The sequence below is a fragment of the Suricata suricatta genome, chromosome 14, assembly GCF_006229205.1.
Source record: "Suricata suricatta isolate VVHF042 chromosome 14, meerkat_22Aug2017_6uvM2_HiC, whole genome shotgun sequence".
Classification (NCBI taxonomy): domain Eukaryota; kingdom Metazoa; phylum Chordata; class Mammalia; order Carnivora; family Herpestidae; genus Suricata; species Suricata suricatta.
Window position 1 is genome coordinate 35,848,069 of NC_043713.1, and position 26,475 is coordinate 35,874,543.

Consider the following 26,475-nt stretch of genomic DNA (forward strand, 5'->3'; position numbering starts at 1 on the left):
ATGTTTATTTATTTTTGAGAGACAGAGAGACTATGATTGGGGGGGGGGGCAGCGAGAGAAGGAGACACAGAATCTGAAGCAGGTTCAGACCTATCAGCACAGAGCCTGACGCGGGGATCGAACTCACGGGCTGGAAGATCATGACCTGAGCCAAAGTCAGCTCTCAACCGACTGAGCCACTCAGGCGCCCCTTTGTTCCTTTCATCTATATGCCTGGACTTATGCCTAATACCATACTATTCCAATTTCTGTAGCTTTCTAGTGAGTTTTTCAATCAGGATGTATGATTTTTCCAGTTTTTATTTCCTTTCTAAGATTCTTTTGGCTATTTGGGATCACTTGAGAATCTATATGAATTTTAGGATGGGTTTATTTCTGCAAAAATGCCATTGGGGATAGGTTTTGCATTTATTCTGTAGATCGCTTTGAATAGAATTATCTTAGCAATGTTAAGTATTTCAGCCCATGGACATGGAATACATTTTAATTTACTTACGTCATTCATTTCTTTCAGCAATATTCTGTAGTTTTCAGTGTACGAATCTTACACCTGCGTGGTTAAATTTATTTCTAAGTATTCTCTTGTTTTTATCTGATTATAAATGGAATTGTCTTTAGTTTCCTTTTATAAGAACTGACTTTTGAATGCTCATTTTGTATGCTGTAACTTTGCTAAATTTTTTAGATTTGTTTTTTATGGAATCTTTAGAGTTTTCTACAAGTAAAATCATGTCATCTGTGAATAGATTTTTATGAAACTTGCAAGTGTCACCTTAAGCCTGGCATCTTCCCAGTACTTTTAAATACTTTTTCAGTGAAATCAATAATGATCTTTACATGTGTGACTTTTGATACTGTGTAATGAAATGTTTCAACAATTGGAATGTCTGCATTAACTTTGAATCAATATTTTTTAGAAGACCAGTTCATGATGTTACAAAATTATGTAATTTGTTGGGTTTTGTTGTAGTTTCAAAAAAGAATGTCCACAATGATCTGTAATAGCTATTAAAATACTTTCACCACTGACTGATATGTGGGTGAGGCATACTTGTTTTCATTACTTCCACTGAAACATTATTACAGTATATTTAATAGAGAGCAGATAGGAGAATCCAGCTGTATTCTCTTGAGCTGGAGATTTGCAAAAATGTAAACTGGGAGTCTCTTCACTTTAAGTTTTAGAAATACATTTTTTAAACATTATATTAACATAATATTTTATGCATAAATAAACTAATAGGTATTTTAAAGTTCTTCTGTTTTAATTTTTAATAAGGTAAGTATTGGTAAATATAACCTGTGTGAACAAAATCTCTTTGGTGTTCTCCTAATAATTTGTAGGAGTATGAAGGGGTCCTGACCAGAAAAGTTGAAAATTGCTCTCAGATTAATTGAGACCAATAATGCTTTATGTTAGTTTTGTTTTGTTTAATTTTAATCTTGCCTAATTTAACATAGTAATTGTTTTAATCTTTAAAGCTTTAGGTTTTTGAGATACTTTTGGGGTTAAATCAGTGAAACTGCTATTAATGTCTATAAATAAGTACATAAATACTGTTTGAAGTTTCTTCCAGTTACCCTTTTTGGAAGTTAACCTTGAAACTAGAGGTATTAATGTGAATTTAAGAAAAAAATAGTTTGTTTTTAGGTAATTATAGATTCACATTCAGATGTAAGAAATAAGAGATCCTGTGTAGCCTTTGCCAGCATCCCCCACTGATAACATGCAGAACTAGTTTTTTGTAATTTCAAAAAATACACATATTGAAAAAGCCCACCACAACTGTGATATTGACGTTTTATAGTCAAGATACAGAACATTTCCATCCCCATGAGGATTCTTCTTGTTGCCCTTTCATAGCCACATTCACTTCCCTCCCAGCACACCCTTCACTTAACTGCAGTTTATCTGATTTTTCTATTTTGAATTACGATTTTTTTAAACTTTTAAAAATAATGCATATTTATTTTTGAGAAGGAGAGAGAGAGTATGGAAGGGGCAGAGAGAGAGGGAGACAGAGAATCCCAAGCATGCTCCATGCTGTCAGCACAGAGCCCCGTACGGGGCTTGAACCCACGAACCATGAGATCATGACCTGAGCTGAAACCAATTCAGACACTTACCCAACTGAGCCACCTAGGCATCTCTGAATTTTGCTTTTGATGTCAAGTTTAAGACTTTTGCTTAGCCCTGGATTTTGAGGTTTTTTCTACATTTTGTTTTAAAATGTTTATATAATTTTACATTTAAGTCCATGATGCCTTTGGAGTTGATTTTTGTAAAAGGGGTGAAATTTAGGTCAAGGTTCAGTTTTTGTGTATGGATATTCAGAATCTCCAGTACAGTTTGTTCAAAGGCTGTCTCTCCCCGGGTTCTCTATTCTATTGATCCATGTGTCTTTCCCTCTACCAATAAATGCCACACATAGTCCTTGTTATAACTACACAATAAATCTTGAAATTGAATAAACTTGTTCATTCTATATTTTTCAAAATTATTTTAGCTATTCTAGTTCCTTTGTTCTTTAATATAGACTTTAAAATATTCTTGTCTATATCAATAAAAATTATTTTGATGGGATTTTGATAAGGGTTCTTTAATCTTGTTTATCAGTGTAGGGAGAATTGATACCTTTATTACTTTGAGTCTTCCAATCCATAAACATGGCGTATCTTCCCATTTCTTTACTATCTGTGCAGAGCCTGCTTGGAATTCTCTTTCTCTGACAGTCCCCCACTTGTGTGTGCACTCTTTCTCTTTCTCAAAAATAAATAAGCTTAAAAAAAGTATCTTGTTTTGTGTGACCTTGCTGAATGTACTTAGTAGTTGTAGGAGTTTTTTTGGTAAGTTTCCTTGGGATTTTCTGTGTAGACATTCATGTCAACTGCAAATGGGGATAGTTTTATTTTTTCATCTTTGACCCACCTCTGTGGTTTTTCTTTTTCTTACCTTAGTGAACTTGCTGGCATGTCAAGCACTGTGTTGACTAAGAATGATAAGTGGACATTCTTGTCTTTTCCTTAGTATCTTTTTTGCAATGTTTCACCAGTACATATAGTGTTAGCTGTAGTTTTATTTTTAGATTCTGTATCAAGTTGAGGAACTTCCTCTCTATTCCTGGGTTTTGAGAGCTATTAAAATAAAATGATGATGAACACTTTTTGCCTTTTTTGCATCAATTGATTTTTTTCTTTAGCCTGTTAATATGGTGTGTTATGTTGATCAGTTTTCAAATCTTGAACCAGCTGTGCATCCCTACAATAAATCCCACTTGTTTGTGGTTGTTAATTCCTTTTACATATATACATAGCTGAATTCTATTTGCTTTTATTTTGTTAAGGCTATTTACATCTGTATTCATAAGGACTGTTGGTCTATGGTGTGTGTGTGTGTGTGCGTCTTGTTTTGAGATCAGAGTAGTACTGACCTCATAAAATGAAACGATGTTTGTTCCCCTATTTTCTGGGAGAAGTGTAGAATTTGTAAAATTCTTCTTTAAACCTTTGGTGGAATTATTTGGCAGAAACCATCTGAAGGTTTATTTTTTGGGAGTTTAAAATTGCATATTCAATTTTATTCATTGTTATAAAGTTATTTAGGTTTTCTGTATTATACATTGGGTGAATTTACAGTGGTTTGTGTATTTTTCGAGGAACAACAGTCCGTTTTGTCTAAGTTGTCAAATTTATGTGTCTGGGGTTGTTTGTTATATGCCCTTATTATCTTTATTGTCCTTTTTATGTCCACAGAATCTGTAATGGTATCCCTGGTATTGAAATTTTGTGTTTTCCCTTTTTTCCTTTGTCATTCTCGGTAGAAGTTTATCAGTTGAATCCATATATTCAAAGAAGCAGCTCTTTGATGCTCAACATTCTTAATCATTAGGAAAATGCAAATCAAAACCACAATGAGATATCATCTTACACCTGTTAGAATGGCCATCATCAACAAGAGAAGAGATACATGATGGAGAGGATGTGGAGGAAAGGGTGCACTGTTGGTGGGATTATAATCTGGTACAGTTACTATGGAGTTAAAAATAAATTAAAAAATGAAAATTGGAGGGGTGCCTAGGTGGCTCAGTTGGCGAAGCGTCCAACTGCAGCTCAGGTCATGATCTTACCACTTGTGTGTTCGAGTCCTGCATTGGGCTTTGTGCTGACAGCTCAGAGCATGGAGCCTGCTTTGGAATCTCTTGTCTCCCTTTCTTTCTTCCCCTCTCCTGCTCACGTTATGTCTCTTTGTCTCAAAAATAAAAAAAAAATTAAAAAGATTTTTTTTGAAAAAAATTAAAATTGAAATTAAAATGGATTTAAAAATTAAAAATAAAAATACCATTTAACACAGCAGTTCCACATCTGGAGTATATCCAAAGGAAATGAAAATGCCAACTTGAAAACATATCTGCACCCCATGATAATAATATCAGCATTATTTACAATTGCCTAAACACAGAAACTACCTAAGTATTCATCATTAAATGAATGGATAAAGAAATTGTTTTATATATACACAGTGGAATTGTATTCATCCATAAAAAATGAGGAAATGCTGCCCTTGTAACATGGATGGACTTGGAGGGCATTATGCTAAGTGAAATAAGTCAGAGAAAGATAAATAGTGTATGATCTTTTTTATATGTTAATAAACAAACAAACCCAAACTCAGCAAAAAGAGATCAATTGAGGCTTGGATACCAGAGGTGGGAATGGTGGAAAGGAGCATTGTAAGGAGATGATCAAGAGGTATAAACTTCCAGTTAGAAGGCAAATAAGTACTAGGGATGTAATGTACAATGTGGTGACTGTAATTAATCTTGCTGTGTTACATAAATCAAAGTTATTAAGAGTAAATCCTAAGAGTTCTCATCCTAAGGAGAAAAAATAATTTTCTGCATCTATATATGATGATGGATGATAAGACTTATTGCAGTAAGCATTTCACAGTATAAGTCAAACCATTGTGATACACACCTTAAACTTGATGTACAGTGATGTATGTCAAGTCTCAATAAAACTGGTGGAGAAAACAGCTCTTTGTTTCATTGATCTTTCCCCTTATTTTTGTTTTCAGTTTCATTTATGTCTTTACTTTTATTATTTCCTCATTCTGTTAATTTTGGTCTTATTATTCTGTGTTTTTTGGGTGGGAGTTTAGATTATTGATTTAGGACTTGTTCATTTTTTCCATTATATGCATTTAGTGCTATAAGTTTCTTAGCCTTGCTTCAGCTTTATGCCACAAATTTTGATATATCAGTTCAATTTATTTACATCCATTAATTGAAGTGTTCTTATGATGACTGCCTTAAAATATTTGTCAGATAATTCTCATACCTCTGTCATGGTAGTGTTAGCGTCTGTTGATTGTCCTTTTTCATTCAGTGCGAGATCCCCCTGGTTCTCGGTGTAATGAGTGATATTAGATTGATTCATGTTTTCTTTTTGAGAGAGAACGCGTGCATGTGCAAACGGGAGGAGTGGAGGGAGAGGGAGAATCTCAAGCAGGCTCCACACCCAACTTGGAGTCCAGCACAGGGCTGGATCTCACAAGTGTGAGATCATGACTTGGGCGAAAATCAAGAGTTGGACCCTAACTGATTGTGCCACTGGGGTAACCCCCGATTTATAATTTTTGTATGTATTATGTTTTGAAACTCTGGACTTTATTTAATCCTGTTTTATCTGAATTTCTGGGATATTAACCCATCGAGAGAGAAGTACTCTTTTTTACTGGTGGGTGCAAGTGGGAGTTTGGCTGACATAGTAAGAGGTTAGGAATGTGTGGTTTTAGTATTGCTGGGCCATGGTGAAAGTCCTGACTCTTCACTGGCCTTCTGTGACACCATCCCAGGAGGAGTGCCTCCTGGAAGGCTGGAAGGACTGGAAATCCAGGCCTTTCTAACTTTGCCTCCTCTGACACCACTCTGGAGAGTGTAAATTACAGCCTGGTTTCCCACTTAGCCTTTGCTGATGTGGATGTGAATGGGGCACAGTTTTGTGTTTTGCTTTGTGTTTTTGTTTTTCACCTGTCATGTTTGGCTGGAGTACATTGGTTATTGTCTAAAAGTTTTCTTTCTAGTCTGTCCTTTTCTTGGTCCTTTAGATAGAACGTGAATGTTTGTGTTGGAACTCTTTATATCTGCATCTGTTAGGTTTTCTGGGTTGCTGACTTTTTCAACTCCCAATCTAAGATAAAGGCAAAAAGAAAACCCCAAGAGCTCATTTTGTATTGTTGTTTGGATTGCAGGGTCCCTGGCCTGTCTGCTGCCTTTACATTTGTTTTATATATAATGTCGAGGATTTATAGTTGTACTCTGCAAGAGAAATAGGGAAAACTACATCTGCTCTTATTTTCCTAGAAACAGAAGTTCCCTACAAAACTGGTCTTTATATTGGAATTGGGACACATCATTTTTCCTAGTATTTTTCCTAGTATTTTTTTGTCTGAGATACTGTAAGTTACTTTCTGGTTTGCATCTTGTATTAGTATTTTAACAAGCTTATTTTCATGTAATTGCTAAACACTTATACTTTTTATTGTTTTAAAATACACACTTGTAATTTAAAACAGCACAGTAGTATGTAAAATTGTTAAGTAAAAATTTATTTGCCAGTTATCCCCAAATTAATTTGTAAATTCAGGGCAGTTTATAAGAAATGTGTTCTTTTACAAGACATTTAAAGCTAAAGCTAGAGGTCACTGGGAAAAGTAAATGTAGAGGAGGAGCCAAAGCAATTTTTAATTTTTATCTTGTTGATTTTGACAATTTTGAAGGGAAAAGAGTAATGGATATATTGTGCATAGACTATAAAGGCACTGAAGTTAGAATTCTGGGTATAATGTTGATTCAGAAATAAAAATATATATGAAGGGAACAGAGAAGAGATTTATGAGGAAACCCACTTTATGTAGTAATTTGGTAATTACTAATTTGGTAAAATAGGCACTGTAAATTCATGGGGAAGAGGCTAGAATATTAACATATGATTCTTATATTTCTACTTGATACCATGTATAAAATTAAAGATACAACACTGAAAAAAAAATCAGCAGTGGAATCATGTAAGGAAAGCATGTTTATAGTTATTTCTCATCTTAATACTGTGAAAAGATTTTCTGAATAAGGTCCAAGAGGTCTTGTAGGAAATAGATTTGGCTAATAAAATTATAAAGTCATTGACTATAGAAAATATCAAATTTCAATGCATAGTTACAAGAAAATAGTCAATATGTATTTTTTAAATGCAAATATAATTAACATACAGCATTATTAGTTTCAGGTTTCCAGTATAATGATTCAACAATTGTATATATTTCTCCGTGCTCATCATAAGTGTACTCTTAATCCCTTTTATCTGTTTCATCTACCTACCCAGCCTCCTCCCCGCTGGCAGTTACCAGTTTGTTCTCTGTATTTAAGAGTTTGATTTTATGTTTGTCTCTTTTTTTCTTTGTTTCTTAAATTCCATATATGAGTGAAATCATACGGTATTTTTCTTTCTCTGATTTATTTAATTTAGTATTATACCCTCTAGGTCCATCTGTGTTGCAAATGGTAAGGTTTTATTCTTTTTTTATGGCTGAGTAATATTCCACAGTGTATCCATCTTCTTTATGCATTCATCCACCAGTGAACACTTGGGTTGCTCCCATATCTTGGCTATTGTAAATAATGCCGCAATAAACATAGGGGTGTGTAGATCTTTTTGAATTAGTGCTTTTGTTTTCTTTGGGTAAATATCCAGTAGTGGAATTACTAGATAATATGGTAATTCTATTTTCTATTTTTTGAAGAACCCCCATATTGTTTTCCACAGTGGCTGTGGGAATTCCTCAATATTATTTTTTAAATGTTATTCTTTAAAAATTATTAATTTTTAAAAAATTTTATTTATTATTGAGAAACAGAGAGAGACAGAGCATGGGCAGGGGAGGGGCAGAGAGGAGAGACACAGAATTCGAAGCAAGCTCCAGACTCAGAGCTGTCAGCACAGAGCCCGACGTGGGGCTTGAACCCGCAAACTGCAAGATCATGACCCAAGCTGAAGTTGCATGCTTAACCGACTGAGCCACCCAGGCACCCCTGAAATGTTATTCTTTTTTTTTTTTTTTTAATGTCTTTTATTTATTTTTGAGAGCCAGAGAGAGACAGCATGAGCAGGGGAGGGTCAGAGAGAGAGGGAGACACAGAATCCGAAGCAAGCTCCAGGCTCTGAGCCAGCTGTCAGCACAGAGCCCGACGCGGGGCTTGAACCCACGAACTGTGAGATCATGACCTGAGCCGAAGCCGGTTGCTTAACCGACAGAGCCACCCAGGTGCCCTGAAATGTTATTCTTAAAGGAGCCAAAAAAATTTTAGTTTCAATCCTATTTTATTGGTGTAATGTGAACAAACCATATGGCGTGTATTCTAACAGAACTCTTTCAGTTGACAGTGTGTTTTATAGTGGTCTGATGGTTCAGGATAAAGTTTGTTCTTTTTAAGATTTAAACAATTCATTTGTTGCATATATCAAAATCAAAGATTTTAAAGTTATTTCAGGAACTTGAATTGGTTTTAACCTATTAGACTGGGAATGATGTCCATTTGCTTGGGTCTAGGTGAAGGTGTGTTTGTTGGTTTGTTTTTACCAAACATTGAAATAGGAGACACCATGGTTAAATGCACCTACAGAACAAAGCATATTGGTGGAGGACCAAGTCAGCCCTACCCAAAAGGCCTTTTCAGCATGTAGGTTTAATTGTTTAATATATAAATCAGGTGTTTTCCTTTAATTACTTTATTCTTTGTTAGTAACTCTTGACACACATTTCTTGGTTTCCCTTCAAAGTAGGTCTTTCTATTGTGTGTTTGTGTTTGTGTGAATATGTGTAACATAACACTATGTCTGAGTCGTCTGGTTGAGATATCTTTGCATATCAGTATATAAATATCTCATTTTTTTTTTAACAGTTGTAGAGTACTGGATTATATGGATATACCATGATTTATTTAGTCATTTCTTTCTTATTGTTGTCATGAGTATCCTTAATGATTTATGTGTGCATTTATGAGAATATATCCATAGGGTAAATTCCTAGACATGAAATTTGCAGGGTCAAGGGATTTGTGTGTTTACATTTTTTATAGATATTGCCAATCTTTTTTTTCTGAGAGGTTGCACTGATTTACTAACCACCAATGTCTGAAGGGGTCTAAAGATGATAATCTTATTCATACTTTGGAAACTTCAGTGTCAAGGCTTTCATCTTGATCATTCTAATAGGTGGAAAATGAGGATTGGTTTGAATTGCTTAGTATTTGTGTTTCTTTGACCTGTCCATTCACACTAGCCCATTTTTCTATAGGTTATTGATTTGTGAGAACTCTAGAATGATGGGGGAGATAAAAATATTTGAATTCAATACATTGGAAATAAGCAAGATTAGCCAAATCTGTAAGAGAGCTTGTCTTTCATACTCTGAATTTGAAGTTGAGGTTTCTGAGAGCAGTGTGATTTAATTACATTGGTTTCCCCTTCTATTATGCTGGGCAAGGTAAAGACCAGGAGCCAGCTTAGTAGAGCAGATAAAGGCACAGGTCTGGGCCAAAAGTTATTTACTAAATAACTGAACAAATTTTGAATCAACTGCTGGGCTTGATCCCATAGATTGGTAGATGACAGTGACAGTTGTTGCTTTTGTTGAACTTGGTTTTGTTGGGAACCATTAGATTAAATAAAAATATTGTTGGAATGCTCCATAGGAAAGTATGGGGTGCTGCGAGAGCATATTAGCATTGCCTAACTTGTGTGTACTAGGTGGTCAAGGAAAACCAGAAGAACCTATTAACTGAGGTCTAAAGGATGGGTAGGAGTTGGGGAAGTTAGAGGCGGAGTTGTATTGGGCATGAAGAATAGTATAGAAGCAGAGACAGACATTTTTGGGCCTTTGGTTCATATTAAGGGTTTAAAATATTATCTGGAGAACAATACAAAATCTTTGGAGGATTTTAAAGCAGGGGGTGAGCTGCCAAAAGTGAGAGGCTATATGGCAGTGATACAGGAATACGCTGGCCTTATCCACCTAGTTTTCACCCACTCAGCTATTAAGAAGTGGCCAGCTGCATCTGACTGAACTCACAGTCGTGTCTAGGACGGGTCGAATCCATTCAGGAATCCCTGTGATTATATGGTTTCTGTGGCAAAGGAAATTAGTTTCTGCCATATAGTCAACTATTCATCTATATGAATATGTCTTCTGGTCTGTAGTGATAATCAGTTTACCAGGGAAATAAATGAGGCTGTCCAGCAGTCGGTACTAAGTCTTTAATAGAATTTTATTTCACCATAATGAGTTTTCTTCTTCTAATTTCTTTCTATAAGACCTATAGTAATGCTCATTGGTGTGTGTGTGTGTGTGTGTGTGTGTGTGTGTGTGTGTGTGTGTGTGTGTGTATTTATTCAGTTATTTTGCTTGTTTAGAGAGAGAAAACACGAGAGCAGGGGAGGGACCGAGGGAGAGAATCTTAAGCCAGCTCCATGCTCTGTGTAATGCCGGATGTGACCCCATGACCTTGGGAATATGACTTGAGGCAAAATCAAGTCTGACACTCCACCCACTGGGACACCCAGGCACCCCTGTTTATTCAGGTTTTTTTGCTGCTTCTCCCGTTTAGAAGCCTTCCTCTGCAAAGAGTGTTCTTGTCCTTATAGACAATATAGTAAACTTTTAGCTTTTTGTTGTACTTATTGGCATTGTCATCTTCTGTGATTTTAAATTTCAATCCCTATAAAAACATGAGTGATTAGATTATGATATTCTGCGTTATATCAAAATGAATAGGTATATGGCCTGTACAGTGCAAGAAAATAAGTACTGATCTTATTGGTTTCTGGTTATGAATAAGTAAAACTAAATTTTGAACTGATCATGAATTAGTGAAACTAGGTGGAATTTATGTAGTTTGATTACAAATAGTTTGACTAATTAAGTTTATTTTATATTGTTAATAGCCCAGACGATTCTTTTTGAAGCCTTATAGTTGCTCTTTCTTTTATTTGAATTATGTGAATTATTATGTAAGTCTTTCTTGTGTGATTAACTGAACTTGTGTTGCCCTTTAGCAGATATGCTTAACATTTTAGGTAATATTATGTCCTCATATATTAGCCAGGTTTTATTATTATTATTATTATTATTTTTTTTAATGTTTTATTTATTTTTGATACTGAGAGAGACAGCATGAGAGGGTCAGAGAGAGGAGACACAACCGGAAGCAGGCTCCAGGCTCTGAGCTAGCTGTCAGCACAGAGCCTGACGCGGGGCTCGAACCCATGAACGTGAGATCTGACCTGAGCCGAAGTTGGAGGCTTAACCGACTGAACCACCCAGGCGCCCCTATTATTATTATACATTTGTTCTGTTGTACCTGTTTACATACAAGGTCCAAGGAACAGGCACTATTCTTAATACCCACAATAGCTTAAAATTTATAGTTCAGACAGGTGAGATACAAGAAAATGGTTCCTCACAATATAAATGTTGACCAGTCCTTAATTGCTTATACTTTATTGTTGCATATATAGTAGTACAGACACATACAGATACACTGGGATATAATATTGTATTTAAGATGTTTTCCAGTGTTGGTGTGATACATCATCTGAGAGAAGGAAGAGAACTTACATTCTTAGTGATGTGACCTATCACATACCAGTTTATATAGAACTTAGAAGCTCTTGATTGAATAGGAAAGGTTATTTTTCAATTAGCAATAATCGCACTTCGGATAAACCTCATTGGCTATGATACTGCCACTGCTCAAGCTAGGAAAGGTTATTTTTGATCTGTGCCCAGCATAGGACACTATTTAAATTGAATATAAGATTTGGAAAATAGGTGTTTTTATAAGGAACCCTATGACAATAAAAATAAAGGAATTGATGAGGTCAGACTTGTTTTTAAGCCTTATTGTCAACAGTTTTTCTTTAAGGAATTATGAAATTGTTTGTTTGCTCTTTCTGTTAATTTTGTATGCCTTAATAACAATCTATGGCTCTGTTATTTTCAAGTTATCAAAATTCACTTGAAAATCATTTTTGTTATTTTCCTCTGAAGTTGCTTGTTTTGATTAGTTCCTTTAGTTTATTATTTGCTCTTTCATTTAAATGAAAGTACATTTTTTACTGAAAACTTGGAAAAGGGTATACATATAGCAGTTTCTAGGTATGTCTCATATTTTAGCCTGGGTTCCATAAGGGGGGAAAAATGAAAATAATGTCTTGATATTTGTACCCCATACCAAATCCATGCTCCTGGTATGGTTTGGTTTTGGAATGCACTGGAAATTACAGTTTGAAATCTTGTGAAGATTTGCTTTAATGTATATTGTAGAAACTTCTCTGAATTAATTTTAAGAGATGGTAGCCCATGGATTTAAAAAAATACTGTAAAATACACACTTTAAAATTTGCATAGTAAATAAAATACACATAATAGAATTTAGCATTTTAACCATTTCTCAGTATTTGGTTTGTTGGTATTAAGTACATTCGCACTGTTATGAAACCATCATCACCATCCATTTCCAAAACTGGAACTTTCATCTTACAAACCTGGAACTCTGTACCCATTAAACTATAACTCTCTATGCCTTTCTTTCCCCAGCCCCTGGCCATCACCATTGTACTCTCTGTCTCTGAATTTAACTATTCTAGGTACTTCGTATAGTAGGGCCATATAGTATTTGTCTTTTTGTGACTGGCTTGTTTAACTTAGCATAATATCCTCTAGGTTCATTCATGTTGTAGCCTGTGTTAGGATATCCTTTTTTTTTTAAATGTTTTTATTTATTATTGAGACAGAGAGAAACAGAGCATGAGTGGGGGAGGGTCAGAGAGAGAGAGAGAGAGAGAGAGAGAGAGAGAGAGGGAGACACAGAATCTGAAGCAGGCTCCAGGCTCTGAGCTGTCAGCACAGAGCCTGATGCGGGGCTCGAACCCACGAACCGTGAGATCATGACCTGAGCCGAAGTTGGCTGCTTAACCAACTGAGCCACCCAGGCGCCCCCTTTGTTTTTAAGGCTGTGTAGTATTCCATTTGTATGGCCGTACCACATTTTGTTCATTTACCTGTCAGTGGATACTTGGGTTGGGTCTACCTTTTGATGTTGTGAATAATACTAACATTTTAAAATATTTTGATTGAGTTGCTACTTAATCTTTTCTAAAGGTAACATTGTCTTTGGTTTATAACATAGTCATAAGAGGCATAGTCCCTGTTATTAAGAGGGAATGCTTAGGGTTTTGGACTTTGGGTTCAAATCCTGGCTGATGCCTTCCTGGGTATTTTACTGTGGGCAATTAATTAACCCTTTTGATGTCTATTTGTTAAACTGCCAAATGCAGGTAATAATGGTACCTCACGTTACTTAGATTAAATTAGGTATTAATTGTAAATTATATGTAAAGTGCCAAGAGTAATGTGTAACACGTAGTAAAAGTTTGATAAATGTTACTATTATTTAGGAAAAGGAGCCCATTGGTTCAGTTACCCATTGAGAGTATTGCAGATGGTCTCCCAATTAGGTAATAACACAAATTTGAGTTCCTTTTTTTTTTTTTTTTTTTTAATTTATTTTTGAGAGACAGAGACAGTGCGAGCAGGGGAGGGTCAGAGAGAGGGGACGGTACAGAATCAGAAGCAGGCTCCAGGCTCTGAGCTGTCAGCACATAGCCCAACGCAGGGCTCGAACCCACTAACCATGAGATCGTGACCTGAGCTGAAGTTGGACGCTCAACCGACTGAGCCACCCAGGTGCCCCCAAATTTGAGTTTCTAAACTCATTTTGATGCTGGGAAGGCAAATACTTGGATTCAGTAATATTAACCTTTCCTTTGGGTGAGATTTTCTTTGGGCAGCATTAGGTAAAAGAGAGGGTTGGATATTGAGAAAGTTGACATTATTGTCATCTTCATGGGAAAAGTATCTTAACCAGTTATACTATATGGTTTATCTAATCAGACAAGCCAAAAAAAATTAGAAGTTGGTCTTTGTTATTGCCATCTCTTCCATATCTCTGTTCCATTCTAAGACTTTCAAAAGCATGAAAAGTGGTGATGAGGATTTAGTGTATAAAACTATTAATTTGGGAATAGTGATAAGACTAGGAATTAAGGGTAAGTATTTTGGACAGTTTGGTAAAAGTGCAAGGAAACAGATTAATTATTGACTATCTCTGCCTTTTGAGTCATATTTTTCCTTCATATGATCTGTCTCCAGAAATTACAGAAACCTAGTGAGTTAAAGAGTTGTGACTTGATAAGTTTGGTAGTAGAATGAGAAACTAGAGTTGAACACAATACCTAAAGGTTAGTAGGCTTGTTGTAGTTCTCAAACTGCTTCATTCAGATATTGAGAATGTTTTCTAAGTTAGATGAGCATATTTTAAGTAGATTTTTAAATTGTTTTATTTTTCAGCCAAGCCAAACAGGAAACTTACTTTTCTCTACCTAGCCAATGATGTCATTCAGAACAGCAAGAGGAAGGGGCCGGAGTTTACAAAAGATTTTGCACCAGTTATAGTGGAGGCTTTTAAACATGTTTCAAGGTATGATCATTGTTTTGGGTACTAGGTAATGTTTTAAATGCATAATATGTCCTTTTGTTAAAATTTGCCATAAACCATTCAAACAAAAAAACAGGGAATGTATTTCTTTGAAATTTTTATTTAAAAAAGCTTACTATAAATGGCATTTGTAAATGTGTTAAATATTTTCTGTAAAGGACAAATTTTGAACTGTCACAGAGTGGTGGGCTTTTGGGGTATTTGGATTAACAACTTTCCTTCAAGAGATCAAAAAAAGCAACTGCCATTTTGGAATGGACTTCATTAAGAATTAATGAGTATTGAATTGAAAATGTGTTTGCTTATAAAGCTGTCCATTTTCCAACTAATCTTTCTGGATAAACGTTGCACCCTTTACTTTGGTATTGCTTATAATTTGAAGGTTTTTTTGTTTTTGTTTTTGTTTTTGTTTTGTTTTAGTGTTTGGGTATATATCATAATACTTTAAAGTGCTTGGAAGTATAGAATATTTATTTAGAATAATAAATAAAGCCTGTTGAAAAACTTTGCTACAGAAAAATTCTGAGGGTAATGTTGGTGCTTTGACTTATCACTTTTTATAATGCTTATTTCTAAACAAATGCAAATATTTGGTAGATTTCTGGGTAAACATTATTGGGATAGACTGTTAAATCCATCTAATTATAAAATTCATTGATCAGTAAAGATGTATGTTGAATGATTTAACGATGAAAATATGCTTACCACGTGCCCAAAAACTCTAGTCATAGTAGATGCATTTTTAAAAAATGACAGTGTATGAAATACTGCTGTATGTTACTTTCTTAAATGAATATTACTTATCCTTCAGTTTAGGTACTTTTACCATCTTTTCAGATGTTGGCATTTTTATGACTTCCTATACTCTCTTCCTATGGTCGTATTCTTCACTTGACCTCTGGGTGATTTCATACACTGCATGTATTTAGTTATTACACACCCTAATAACTCACAGTCTTACATTCCAGTCCAGATGTGTTTTGTTTTATTTATTTTTTAATGTTTATTTTTCAGAGAGAGAGAGAAAGAGACAGAGAGTGAGCAGGTTGGGGACAGAGAGAGGGAGACACAGACTCTAAAGCAGGATCCAGGCTCTGAGCTGTCAGCACAGAGCCCGATGTGGGACTCAAACTCATGAACCGTGAGATCAAGACTGGAGCCAAAGTTGTACACTCAACTGACTGAGCCACCCAGGAGCCACTGGATGTGTTTTGTTTTAGACCTGTGTGTCTAATTGCCTAATGAATTTCTAGTTGTATGCCTCCAGACATCTCGAATACACGGTGTCTCATATTGACTTCATGTCAGTGCTCCCTGCCAGACTTGCTCCTCCTCCAGGTTTCACTTGCTTCTCCTCCAGTCGGCCAGTGGATGGCAGCTCCATTTATTTCGTAGTGATTTAAATATCACATTCTCCTTTCTCTTTCATTCCTTTTATTCATGTAGTATATATAGTTCCCACAGTTGTTTAGGTTTTTTTCCATTCCAATTTCTATAATGTCTTTTCCGTATAATTGCAAGAACCTCTAGTATTGTTTAATCCAGTTAGGAAAGTAGCCACAGTTGCAGATCATAATACTCCCGTGCCTTTGAGCTGTTCTCAAAATAAACTTGATCCCAGAGATCAAGTCTGAAGTCCTGAGTAGGACTTAAGGTGATGCTTCATGGCCCTGTCTACTCTTTAGACACCTGTCTTACATTTCTTCCACACACACACTTTATAGTCCACAGTTTAAGCTCACTGAATCTCTTTTAATTCTTTCTACCTTAAGGCTTTTATATATGTTGCCTCTCCCAAGGAATTCAATAAAATATTTCTTGACTGCCTACTATGTGCTAGCCCCTAAGGATATGGTAGTGAACAAGATTAAGTTCTATCCTAATGGAGCTTACATTTCAGTGGATGACAAAAGTAATAACTAGATGGATGGATATATATTATGCCAGTGGATAAGTGTTGCAAAGAAGCAAATTAAGGAAGGAACTAGAGAGTATGATTGTGCTCATGAGAACTTTATCTCATGAGATAAAGAATGACTTGGAGAGGTGGCATTTGAAGGAAAGGATGAAATAAGCCACTTGAGCATCCAGAAGGCAAAGATTCTAGGTAGACGGAGTACTTGGCAGAAGTAATGAGACAGATGTGTGCTGGGCATGTTTGGGCATCAGCAAGGAGAAGTGTATGGCAGAAGATATTTAGGGAATGTGGACTGAGAAGTAGCCAGAAAGCAGAACATGTCTGCCTTGTGGTCCCCGATAAGGGTTTTGGTTTTATTCTTGGTATGATTGATAGCTCTTAGCGGATTGAAGAGCATTATCATTTGATTTACAATAGTAGAGCATAGGGTGAAGAGTAAGAGCCGAGGAGACCAATGAGAAGACTTTAAAAACCCAGGCAATAGGAAACAGCAGCTCGTAGTGATGAAGGCAGTAGGAAGTGGTTGGGAGTAGTCCCTTTGCCACTTCCCTGTTGTTCCAGTCACCAGACCTCAAATATCACTTGCTCAGATACCTTTTCTAATCTCTCTTGAACTGGGCCAGATTTCTGCATTATGCTTCTCTTTAATACTTTGTTCTTTTTTGTGGACTTGTAAATAACAGCTGCCATAAAGCTCCATTTGTATCCCCAATGTCAAAGATAGTGCCTTGATCAATAAATATTTGTTAAATAAATTTTAAAATCACCCATTCAAAATCTTCTTAGCCTCATATTCGGCCCCCATTGGGCTAGGGGCATCTCTGTAAACACCTGGTAGCCAGTATAAGCACTTTTTTGGGTAATTTTTAAATAAGCTGTCTGGGAGCGCCTGGCTCGCTTAGTCGGCAGAGCATGTGACTTGATCTCAGGGTTGTAAGTTTGAGCCCTATGTTGGGTGTAGAGATTCCTTAAAAATAAAATCTTTAAAAAAAAGTGTGTGTGTAAGCTTTTAAAGAACCTGGGAATATGCCTGTCTTGATTACTTCACCCCAGAACTTCTGGTCACATAGTCGTGCTCAGTAAAAATTTCAACAGCTTTTTCTCAGGGAACGAATGTCTGAGTGTATTTTAAATCACCATTAGCTTTTCAGTAGCGCTATTAATTGTTAATATTTTTATTTTTTCTTTAGTGAAACTGATGAAAGTTGTAAGAAGCACCTTGGAAGGGTATTATCTATTTGGGAAGAAAGGTCTGTTTATGAGAATGATGTATTAGAACAACTTAAGCAAGCTCTGTGTAAGTGTGTGATCTTTTATCGAGATCTCTCTGTTAAAATGTTTCCTTTCACTAAAACTTTGATGTTCTTTCAATTCAGATGGCGATAAGAAGCCTAGGAAGCGAACTTATGAACAGATAAAGGTGGATGAAAATGAAAACTGTTCCTCTCTGGGATCTCCAAGTGAACCACCACAGGTAGAAGTTTTTCACTTTTAAGGGAATTGCGTTACTGTTCATGCGGCCACTAAACTTTATTAATTTTGATGTCTTACTAATATAAATTGATTTTTATTATAATTCTGAGTGCAAGAAAGAAACTATGTGAATATCTATTTTCTGATTAACATATTGCTTATGTTTAATGTAGTATGTTGTATGTTTTATGTTAGGTAGTTATATTTTACATCAAAAGAGGGTACCTGATTGCTAAGTATGATTAGGTCTGGTGAGATAGCCGCCAATTAAATAATTCCTTTTAAAGAAATAAAACATTGTATGGTCAGACCATTTTGTATGATTTAAGTACATTGAAAATGCCATTCTTAGAGATAAACACTGCCCTTTAGAGTATTTTTGCTTTCAAACGTAAAAATGAGTGTTACAATAACAAGCATGTATTTGTACAGTTCTGTGTAACTGTATAGAATCATATAGTTCCATGGTAAAATAAGATAGATCAGTGTTATTATCTTAATACTCCATTCCTCCCAGGTTGATCCAGTATAGCATTCCTTAGCCATCAAGTGATTCCAGAAAAACATTTTTAACTTTTAATTATGTGGGCATTGAGTGTTAAAGCTTCCTCCTTCTATGTTTCAAACATATAGGAGGGACAGATAAAATTTTAAAGGAGAAAAGACATAGCCATACTCATAAAACAAGGTAAATATCTTCGTGGGCTAGAAATGGTACAGAAGCACAATTCAATATATGGGCCAGAGCCTGGTTCTTGCTGAGCTCGGTCAGGAAACAGACATGGCTTTCCAGAAATAAGTATCTTGTAGGATAATAAGAACTCACAGTGCTCCATGGGAGTTGGAGGACTGGACCTGAATTCACTGCATGAAACCAGAGGCTGGTTGAAACTCTTTCCCCAGTGAAAGGAGCTTGAAAGAAAGATAAAACCAATCACTGCCTAGAACTTTGGGTGTATATTCGTATTAGTACTGAGGAAGCAGAAATTATCTGACCAAGATGCTCAGCTAGGACCTGAACCAAAATACCTATTCACTCATTGACAGGAGGTGCTGAAGCCCATCTGATCACCAGGGACAAGAACTTGAGTAAAGAAGTAATAACATAATGTTTTGAACAACCAAACGTTAAGGTTTATATTTTTTTCTATTTGGTAATAATTCCAGATAAAGTACTTTGTGCTAAAAGCCCTTTTATGATTACCTGAATAGTATTTTATCTGAGTATTAGATACAGGTTCTGATCCTCTTTTATTTTCCTTGATGACAGTAACTCCAGATGTACCTCTTAGGAGTATCTAGTACTTAAATAAAATGTTGTTGCTTTTCGTTTCATGATGACTATTTTCAGATTAGTTGTATTGCTTAATTCTCAGTGGTTTATCTTTGTAGTTACCATTCAATTTATGTCATTCTTTATAAGAATGGCTAAAATTTTCTTCGCAGGATCCATGTGAACTCATTTCATTCTCCTCTTTTAAAAAGTTGTAGGCTAGTGTTGTTTTCAGAAAACTTTGCTTTTTTATCTGATCCTTGACCCAGCACTAGAAACTTAGAATTAACTCAACAGGGGATAGAAGCATGCATATCAGGACCATAAAGCCAGATGACTTTTCAGAACTTCAGAAAGTTTTCGAACTTTCTAGAACTGATTAAGAAATGACAATATAAAAGTTATTGGGCACCATGAGAAAAAAGCTTCATGATAATTGTCATTGTTCTTAAGCTTACTTTTATTTGTAGGGGGATGTATCGTGTAACAAAATTATCTTGTAAAATGCTAGAATTTTAAAAACATAGTAATGAATCAAAAGCATATGTGGGATAGTATATTTCCTATTAGGTCCCATTCATTTCTATCATGTTGGATCATTTACTATGTGCTAGGCCCCAGTGATAGCATTTTTTTGGGGGGGGATCAGGGATTGCTTAAAGAAAAATCAGTAACTGTCTGTCAGTGTCATCTTAATGCAGTCACAGAATTGGTTATAGCCTATATTTTTCAAATATGTGTGTAATTTTCTACTGTTCCAGGAACTAGTCTTAGAGATTTAAAAAAAAAAAAAAAAGGAAGTGAGTGGGGATGGAGACCAGTAATAATAAAATGTATTCATTTCTCTTTGGAACAAATTTATAAACATTATGAATTGTGAAATTACCAGCAACGACTTGCCCTTTCCTCCTGATTATATCTGAAATGAAAACAGTAAAATATTTTAATGATAAAATAATTTTTACCTTGGTTAAGTGTTCTATAAGTATTAGTCATCAGATATATGTAATTTTGTATTTTCTTAATGATCTTACTAACAAACTGTAGAATAATTGAAGATAGCCGTATTTGAACATATTCCAAAACTACATTGCTTTTGTGCTTTAATTATATCATTTAGAAATAGAATCTGTGAGACTCTTCTATGTTGTAGGAGAACATGATTTGTATCCCCCAATATCCAATTTAGTATTAAAAATTTTCATGTATAATGATAATGCAATGAATATGTCATATGTAAAACTTGTACTGTCGAGGTTGAAGTTATAGCCTGCTTTCCTTTCTACCACTGTGTTTGGCATATAAATCAACCATGTCACAGAGCCCGATAATGATTTTTACACTGTCTGTCTCCATTACTTGTATAACTTCCTCAAAGCTGAGGGCCATGTCTTACTTTGGTTTCCAATTTACATATTTCCAATACCTAACATAGTGTAGTTTTTTTCTTAATATATAAAAGAAATGGAGTGTCTTTAAAAGCCGTTTATATTTGAAACTTTGAAGAAGTATATAGCTCATAAGGATAAAGGAATATGAAATAAAATTTAGGTCTTTTGTATTTGTTTAAGCTTCATTTATTTTGGTTCTAAAGTTATGTACCTTTTTAGACTCTAGATCTTGTTAGAGCATTACAAGATCTAGAGAATGCAGCTTCAGGTGATGCAGCGGTTCATCAGAGGATAGCGTCTTTGCCTGTTGAAGTCCAAGAAGTATCCCTACTAGATAAAATAACAGGTAAGAAAAGAAAATGTGATCTGAAACTTTTTGGAAGTCAGGGTGAGGGAACGGCATATGTCATTGTTTTTGTTGTGTAATAATTCTGTCATTCTGTACTTTTCTTAGATAAAGAATCTGGAGAAAGGCTTTCTAAAATGGTAGAGGATGCTTGTATGTTGCTGGCAGATTACAATGGCAGATTGGCGGCTGAAATAGATGATAGGAAGCAACTCACTCGAATGTTAGCAGATTTTCTCCGTTGTCAAAAGGAAGCCCTTGCAGAGAAAGAGCATAAATTGGAAGTGCGTAACCTTTTCCTTCTTTAGTGCTTAATTGTTTAATTTAATTTTTGGTAGGAATTTCAAAATATTTCTGTTTCTGTACATTTTGCATTTTTTAGACAGTGGTCCAGGTAAGCTACTCCTTGCAGGAATGGGCTTCTTTCTACTTGAACCAAATCAACCTAAGTAAAGTTAGAAATGTGGAATTACAGAAACTGGCTGCTTTTTAAAATTATTCATGTGAAATCCCAGTAATAGTAATTCATCATAAGAATTTAAACTCTTATATTCAGGAACAAAACTAATGGGGAGATAGCAGTTAGTATAGTCTAGTGTCCTCTATAGTAAATTATGGTTGGATTTATTGAGTTTTTGTTCTGAGTAAATGCAGGCTTTTGGGTATACAATTAAGAAATACAAAGAGTTTTTTTTGGCATAGAATTTGTTGTGGGTATGCTAGTCCCCCTCTCCCAGTCCCTGAACAATTCATCAGTGTTGTTCCGGAAGTCAGGAAGTTCCGTCCCTGATTCTGTTGCTTAAATTATTCCCACCTTACTCCCTCAAACACACCCTAAGGTAGAAAGTCATTGCTCCTTTAAATTAAATGGTGATTGATAACTGTTGATGAATCTGGAGGTGCAGGGTGAAAAAAGAGCATTCTCATATTTTCTTTGAGCAGGGTAGCTGTTGTGGAGTAGATGGGCCAGATTTGGTTTTTTGTTTTGTTTTTTGTTTTTAAGAATCTTTTTTGACTAGTTCTTGTTTAAATTGTTTATTGCTGTAGCAATTTCTTATTCTAATACAGTGTAATAGAATTTCTAACTTGTTTGGATCCCTTTGTTTAAACAGTTCTCTGTAAATTTGTAGGTCTGTTAGGATACTGCCTCAGTTAAGTTGCTTTTAGTAGTGTTTAGTTCTTGTCTTAGCAGTCTCTATGCCAGAGAGGATTGTCCCTTCTACTTGTGAGACCTGCTGTTTGATCCAGAGCTCTCCCACCCCAAATTCTCAGCTCGTAGTTTAGCATTACCCCTTTTCACTTTGGAGCAAAGTTGTTGGCACCATGCTCTATCATTAGAAAGGTTTCCCAATTGTACATAGCAAGGAAAAGGTAAACAGTTTTGAAAAGATACATATGATATTTAACTTGCCAGTTTTGATCTTGTGATGCAACTTCAGTCTTAAACATATTGTTACTTGTTTTATTGTTAGCAGAATTAAGGGTAAGTAATGTTATGCAGGTCTTGTCTTTAGTCTTTGGTATGGTTTCTTTAACTTCTATTGAGCTTCTGTTGCAGGTATTGGACATGGGCGTATCTTCTAACGATGTCATCATCATTAGCATATTCTTCCTGCTAAAAATAAATATCAAACTCCAAAGCCTGTATTGTCTCATGTTTTTGAAGATTGAAGACTGAAACTTTGTTTTTCTACTGTATGCTGCTTTTTCACTTAAGTTGGTTATTTATTACTGGTTACAAAAATAGAATTTATATTTGAAATGTAAGTGTAGGAATAGATCTTGTCACCCTCCAATTCCCTCTTTTCCCAGTTCCTTTCAGCTAGATTACAGAGTTGATAGTTATAGGTAAGGAGGTTGATGATAACAACAACAACAATAACATTTACTGTGTGTCAGGTACTACTGTAAACATGTCACATCTGTCAGCTCACTTAATCCTACATAGCAGGAAGAATTGTTCCCATTTTATAGGTACAGAAACAGAGGCACAGGGAAATTACATAACTTGCCCAAGGTCACAAAGAGATAGTAAATTGTTAAGAACCTGGGGACTCTGCCTCCAAAAGACACATTTGCTTCCAGGTTTTACTTAAAGAAATGTAAGATCACAGCAAAAGCCAACACCCTGTCCAGTTCTTTCTGCTTCCTCCCTTTCTCAGAGGTAATCACTGTCTTAAAGTGTTCTAGGAATGTTTTTGTTTTTCATCATGGATATTATCATAGTAAAAGGGGACCACCTAAGTTAATGTGAAACATTTTTTTAGAAGTAAAAAGAATTTAGATTTCTAATAAATCAGGAAATCATTCCATAGAACTCTTTGTATATTTTCATTTATAACTAAGTAATTCCCTTCTCATATTATGGAAATGATTTTAGACATTTAGACATTTTTTGTATCAAGTAGGTGGCATCACTTTGAAGTTGAGACAGAGAGGTCAAGATTTATACTTATGTGAACTGTGATATCATCAGGTAGTTTTCAGTTGTCTGCATCTCTGAACATAACTGTCATTGACCAAGTATTGTTGAGTCATTGGTTTTTGGCTTGGGTTCTTTTTTTTTTTCTTTAAATATAACAAAAAATTTAAAGTATCAGTTTAGGGATTGTTGATTTCATATTTTTTAAGGGGGCTGCTTTTAAAGCATTTTAAATTTTGGAAATATGAATAATTTTTGGAACTTGACTAGCTGGTTATTAAGCAGATAAGTGTCTAAATGAACTATTAATCTAATTTGTATTTATAAAATCTATGTCATAGATTGCTATAGAAATCATTTTACCAGTTAGAAGTTGAAATTACTGCATAAACTTTTGTTCATCTAGCTTATTATTTTGGAAGGCATTCATGGATAGGAAACTTAAACATTTTGATTTTGATACTGTTGAAGAGGGAAAAATACAAACATCAGAAATTCTTTCATATTCAGTAAGGTAATGTTTTTGATGCTCAATTTTGAACACTTTTTATAATACAGTCAGTATAAGAAAACATGCTTTTATCAAATCCCTATCTATGTCATTATACACTGACAGCATGCTAGGATTCTATAGAAAATTAATTGTCCAGTTTATGGAATAGTTTTACATAGAAAATTGGAAATCACAATTTGATGGCCACAGTTTTCAGGTCTAGAGGTCAGGCTGGGAAAACCGTCACAGAGCACTGCATTTTTCTTTTGCAGTCTTACATGAGTATGTTCATATTTAGGTCATTTTTAAAAATGAGGCATAATATTTATTGTATGGATATTGTTTATTTTATTTAAGTCTATCCCTCTTCTCATGGCATCAGATTGCAGCCACCGAGTTGCTTTTATTGTTTTTGTGCATTATACGTAGTGCTGCAGAAAACATTCTGGTGATACGGGCTTGTATGGTTGTGGAAGTGTAGCTGTGGGGTTGACTCTCAGAAGCAGAATAAAATATCTGGCTCCCAGGGAATGTAGGTTTAAGTGTTGACAGTATACTCAAGCCCACCAAAGGGTTCTTCGTCTTCTTTTTTTGTGTGTTTGTTTATGTATGTGTGAGTATAGTTGGTGCACTGTGTTATATTAGTTTCAGGTGTAAAGGTTCTTTCTGCCCCCCCCTTTTTTTAATGTTTATTTTTCAGAGAGAGAGAGAGAGAGAGAGAGAGAGAGTGAGTGTGTGAGCTGGGAGGGGACAGAAAGAGGGGGAGGCAAAGAATTCGAAGCAGGCTTCAGGCTCTGAACTGTCAGCACAGAGCCCAATGTGGGGCATGAACTTGTGAATCGTGAGATCATGACCTGAGCTGAAGTTGGGTGCTAACCATCTGAGTCAAACAGGTGCCCCAGGTTCAGTGTTTTTAAAGTCTGTATGCTAGGAGTACATCTTTACCTGTGTAACCTCTCCCTTACTGAATATCAGTGATCTTTTAAAATTTTACATATCTGATACTTTAAAAGTTATATTTTTGTTCACTCAGATTGGTCATCTTTTAAAAATACTTAGTGTACCGGCTCCTGGGTGGCTCAGTTGGTTGTGTGTTCTGACTCTTGATTTCAGGATCATGAGTTCAAGTCCCACAATGGGCATGAAATCTACTTTTAAAAAAATACTAGCTATTTAATTTCTATTTCAAATTCCCTATATCCTTTGACTACTTTTCTCATTGGTTCTAAATTTGTGTGTTAATATTTGTCTTTGCTTTTATAGATTTTGGGCTTTCTGGATATAGTTAAAATGGTCTTCTCAATTCATTACTTTAAAAATACTCTGGTATTTTTCTTTGTTTTTTCCCCTAATATTTCTTTAAAACATTTTTTAATGTTTATTTATTTTTGAGAGACACAGACAGAGCATGAGCCAGGGAGGGGCAAAGAGAGAGGGAGACACAGAATCTGAAGCGTGCTCCAGGCTCTGAGCTGTCAGCACAGAGCCTGATGCGGGACTTGAACTCATGGAGCACGAGATCATGACCTCAGCTGAAGTTCGGATGGTTAACCGACTGAGCCACTCAGGTGCCCCTTGCCTAATATTTTTATCCATTAGGATTTTTTATTTCTTATGTGACATAGGGATCTAATTGAAAGTGATATTAAATGTCCCTTGTCATGTAAGGATTAATCAGTGACTCTGTCTTTTATTATGAAGTGCCATTTCTGTTATACTTAATTCCTCTGTGTGTGTGTATGTATGTGTGTACACATGGGATTATATTCCCTTTTAATCTACTGGCCAGTTTATTTTACCCACCTTTAATTATGCAGATTTTTGTTTGTATTTTTGGTGTTGTTTGTGTCTACAATTTGCAGATTTTTTTTTAATTTAAAAAAATGTTTTTTTAATGTTTATTTTTGAGGCAGAGAGAGACAGAATGTGAGCAGGGGAGGGTCAGAGAGAGGGGGAGACACACTATCTGAGCTATCAGCAGAGAGCCCGATGTGGGGCTCAAACCTACAAGCTGTGAGATCATGACCTGAGCCAAAGTCAGACGGTTAACTGCCTGAGACATCCAGGCGCCCCTGTGTGTGTCTACAATTTGAATAATGATGATTATATATATGAATTTTGAATTCTCACCTTATAAGTATGTAATAGCTTTCATACTTATTTCTCATGACATTTTGCTAAGTAGATATTTCTTTGTTCTTTTCCCTGTTTCTGAATGTGCTGTTTACTTTTGTTGTCCATCCCCTCTATCTGCTAGGCAGTATTTTCCTGGATTTTCAAAAGTGTTTAATTTCATAAAACTTTGTTTTCTCGGGTGCCTGGGGTGGCTCAGTTGGTTAAGCGTTTGACTCTTGATTTCAGCTCAGGTCATTATCTCAAAGTTTGTGAGATAGAGCCCCTGATGCTTAACCCACTGAACCACCAAGGTACCCCTAATTTTCATTTTTTAAATTCTTAAGATAAATTTTGTTTTGCCTGAGACATTTATTATTTATTTTGAGAGAGACAGCGTGAGTGGGTGGAGGGGCTGAGAGAGGGAGAATC

The 26,475-nt window shown here is 35.4% G+C and overlaps 1 protein-coding gene and 1 pseudogene across 3 annotated transcripts in view; one reads left to right on the forward strand and one right to left on the reverse strand.

Moving 5' to 3' along the window:
- Window positions 1-26,475, forward strand: part of RPRD1A (regulation of nuclear pre-mRNA domain containing 1A) — a 65,866-nt gene that overhangs the window by 12,243 nt on the left and 27,148 nt on the right. For 2 of the 3 annotated variants that reach the window (XR_003902460.1, XM_029921967.1), the window contains exons 2-6: window positions 14,468-14,597; window positions 17,724-17,830; window positions 17,910-18,007; window positions 20,890-21,016; window positions 21,125-21,300. Coding sequence is in view for 2 of the 3 variants with exons in the window: in XM_029921967.1 (XP_029777827.1) it covers window positions 14,468-14,597; window positions 17,724-17,830; window positions 17,910-18,007; window positions 20,890-21,016; window positions 21,125-21,300 (638 nt within the window). In the remaining variant the exon portion in view is untranslated. Of the gene's footprint in view, window positions 1-14,467; window positions 14,598-17,723; window positions 17,831-17,909; window positions 18,008-20,889; window positions 21,017-21,124; window positions 21,301-22,574; window positions 23,503-26,475 lie in introns of those variants that run through there. The other variant, XM_029921968.1, reaches the window with a different exon arrangement.
- On the reverse strand, window positions 11,687-11,817 carry LOC115278535 (annotated as a pseudogene).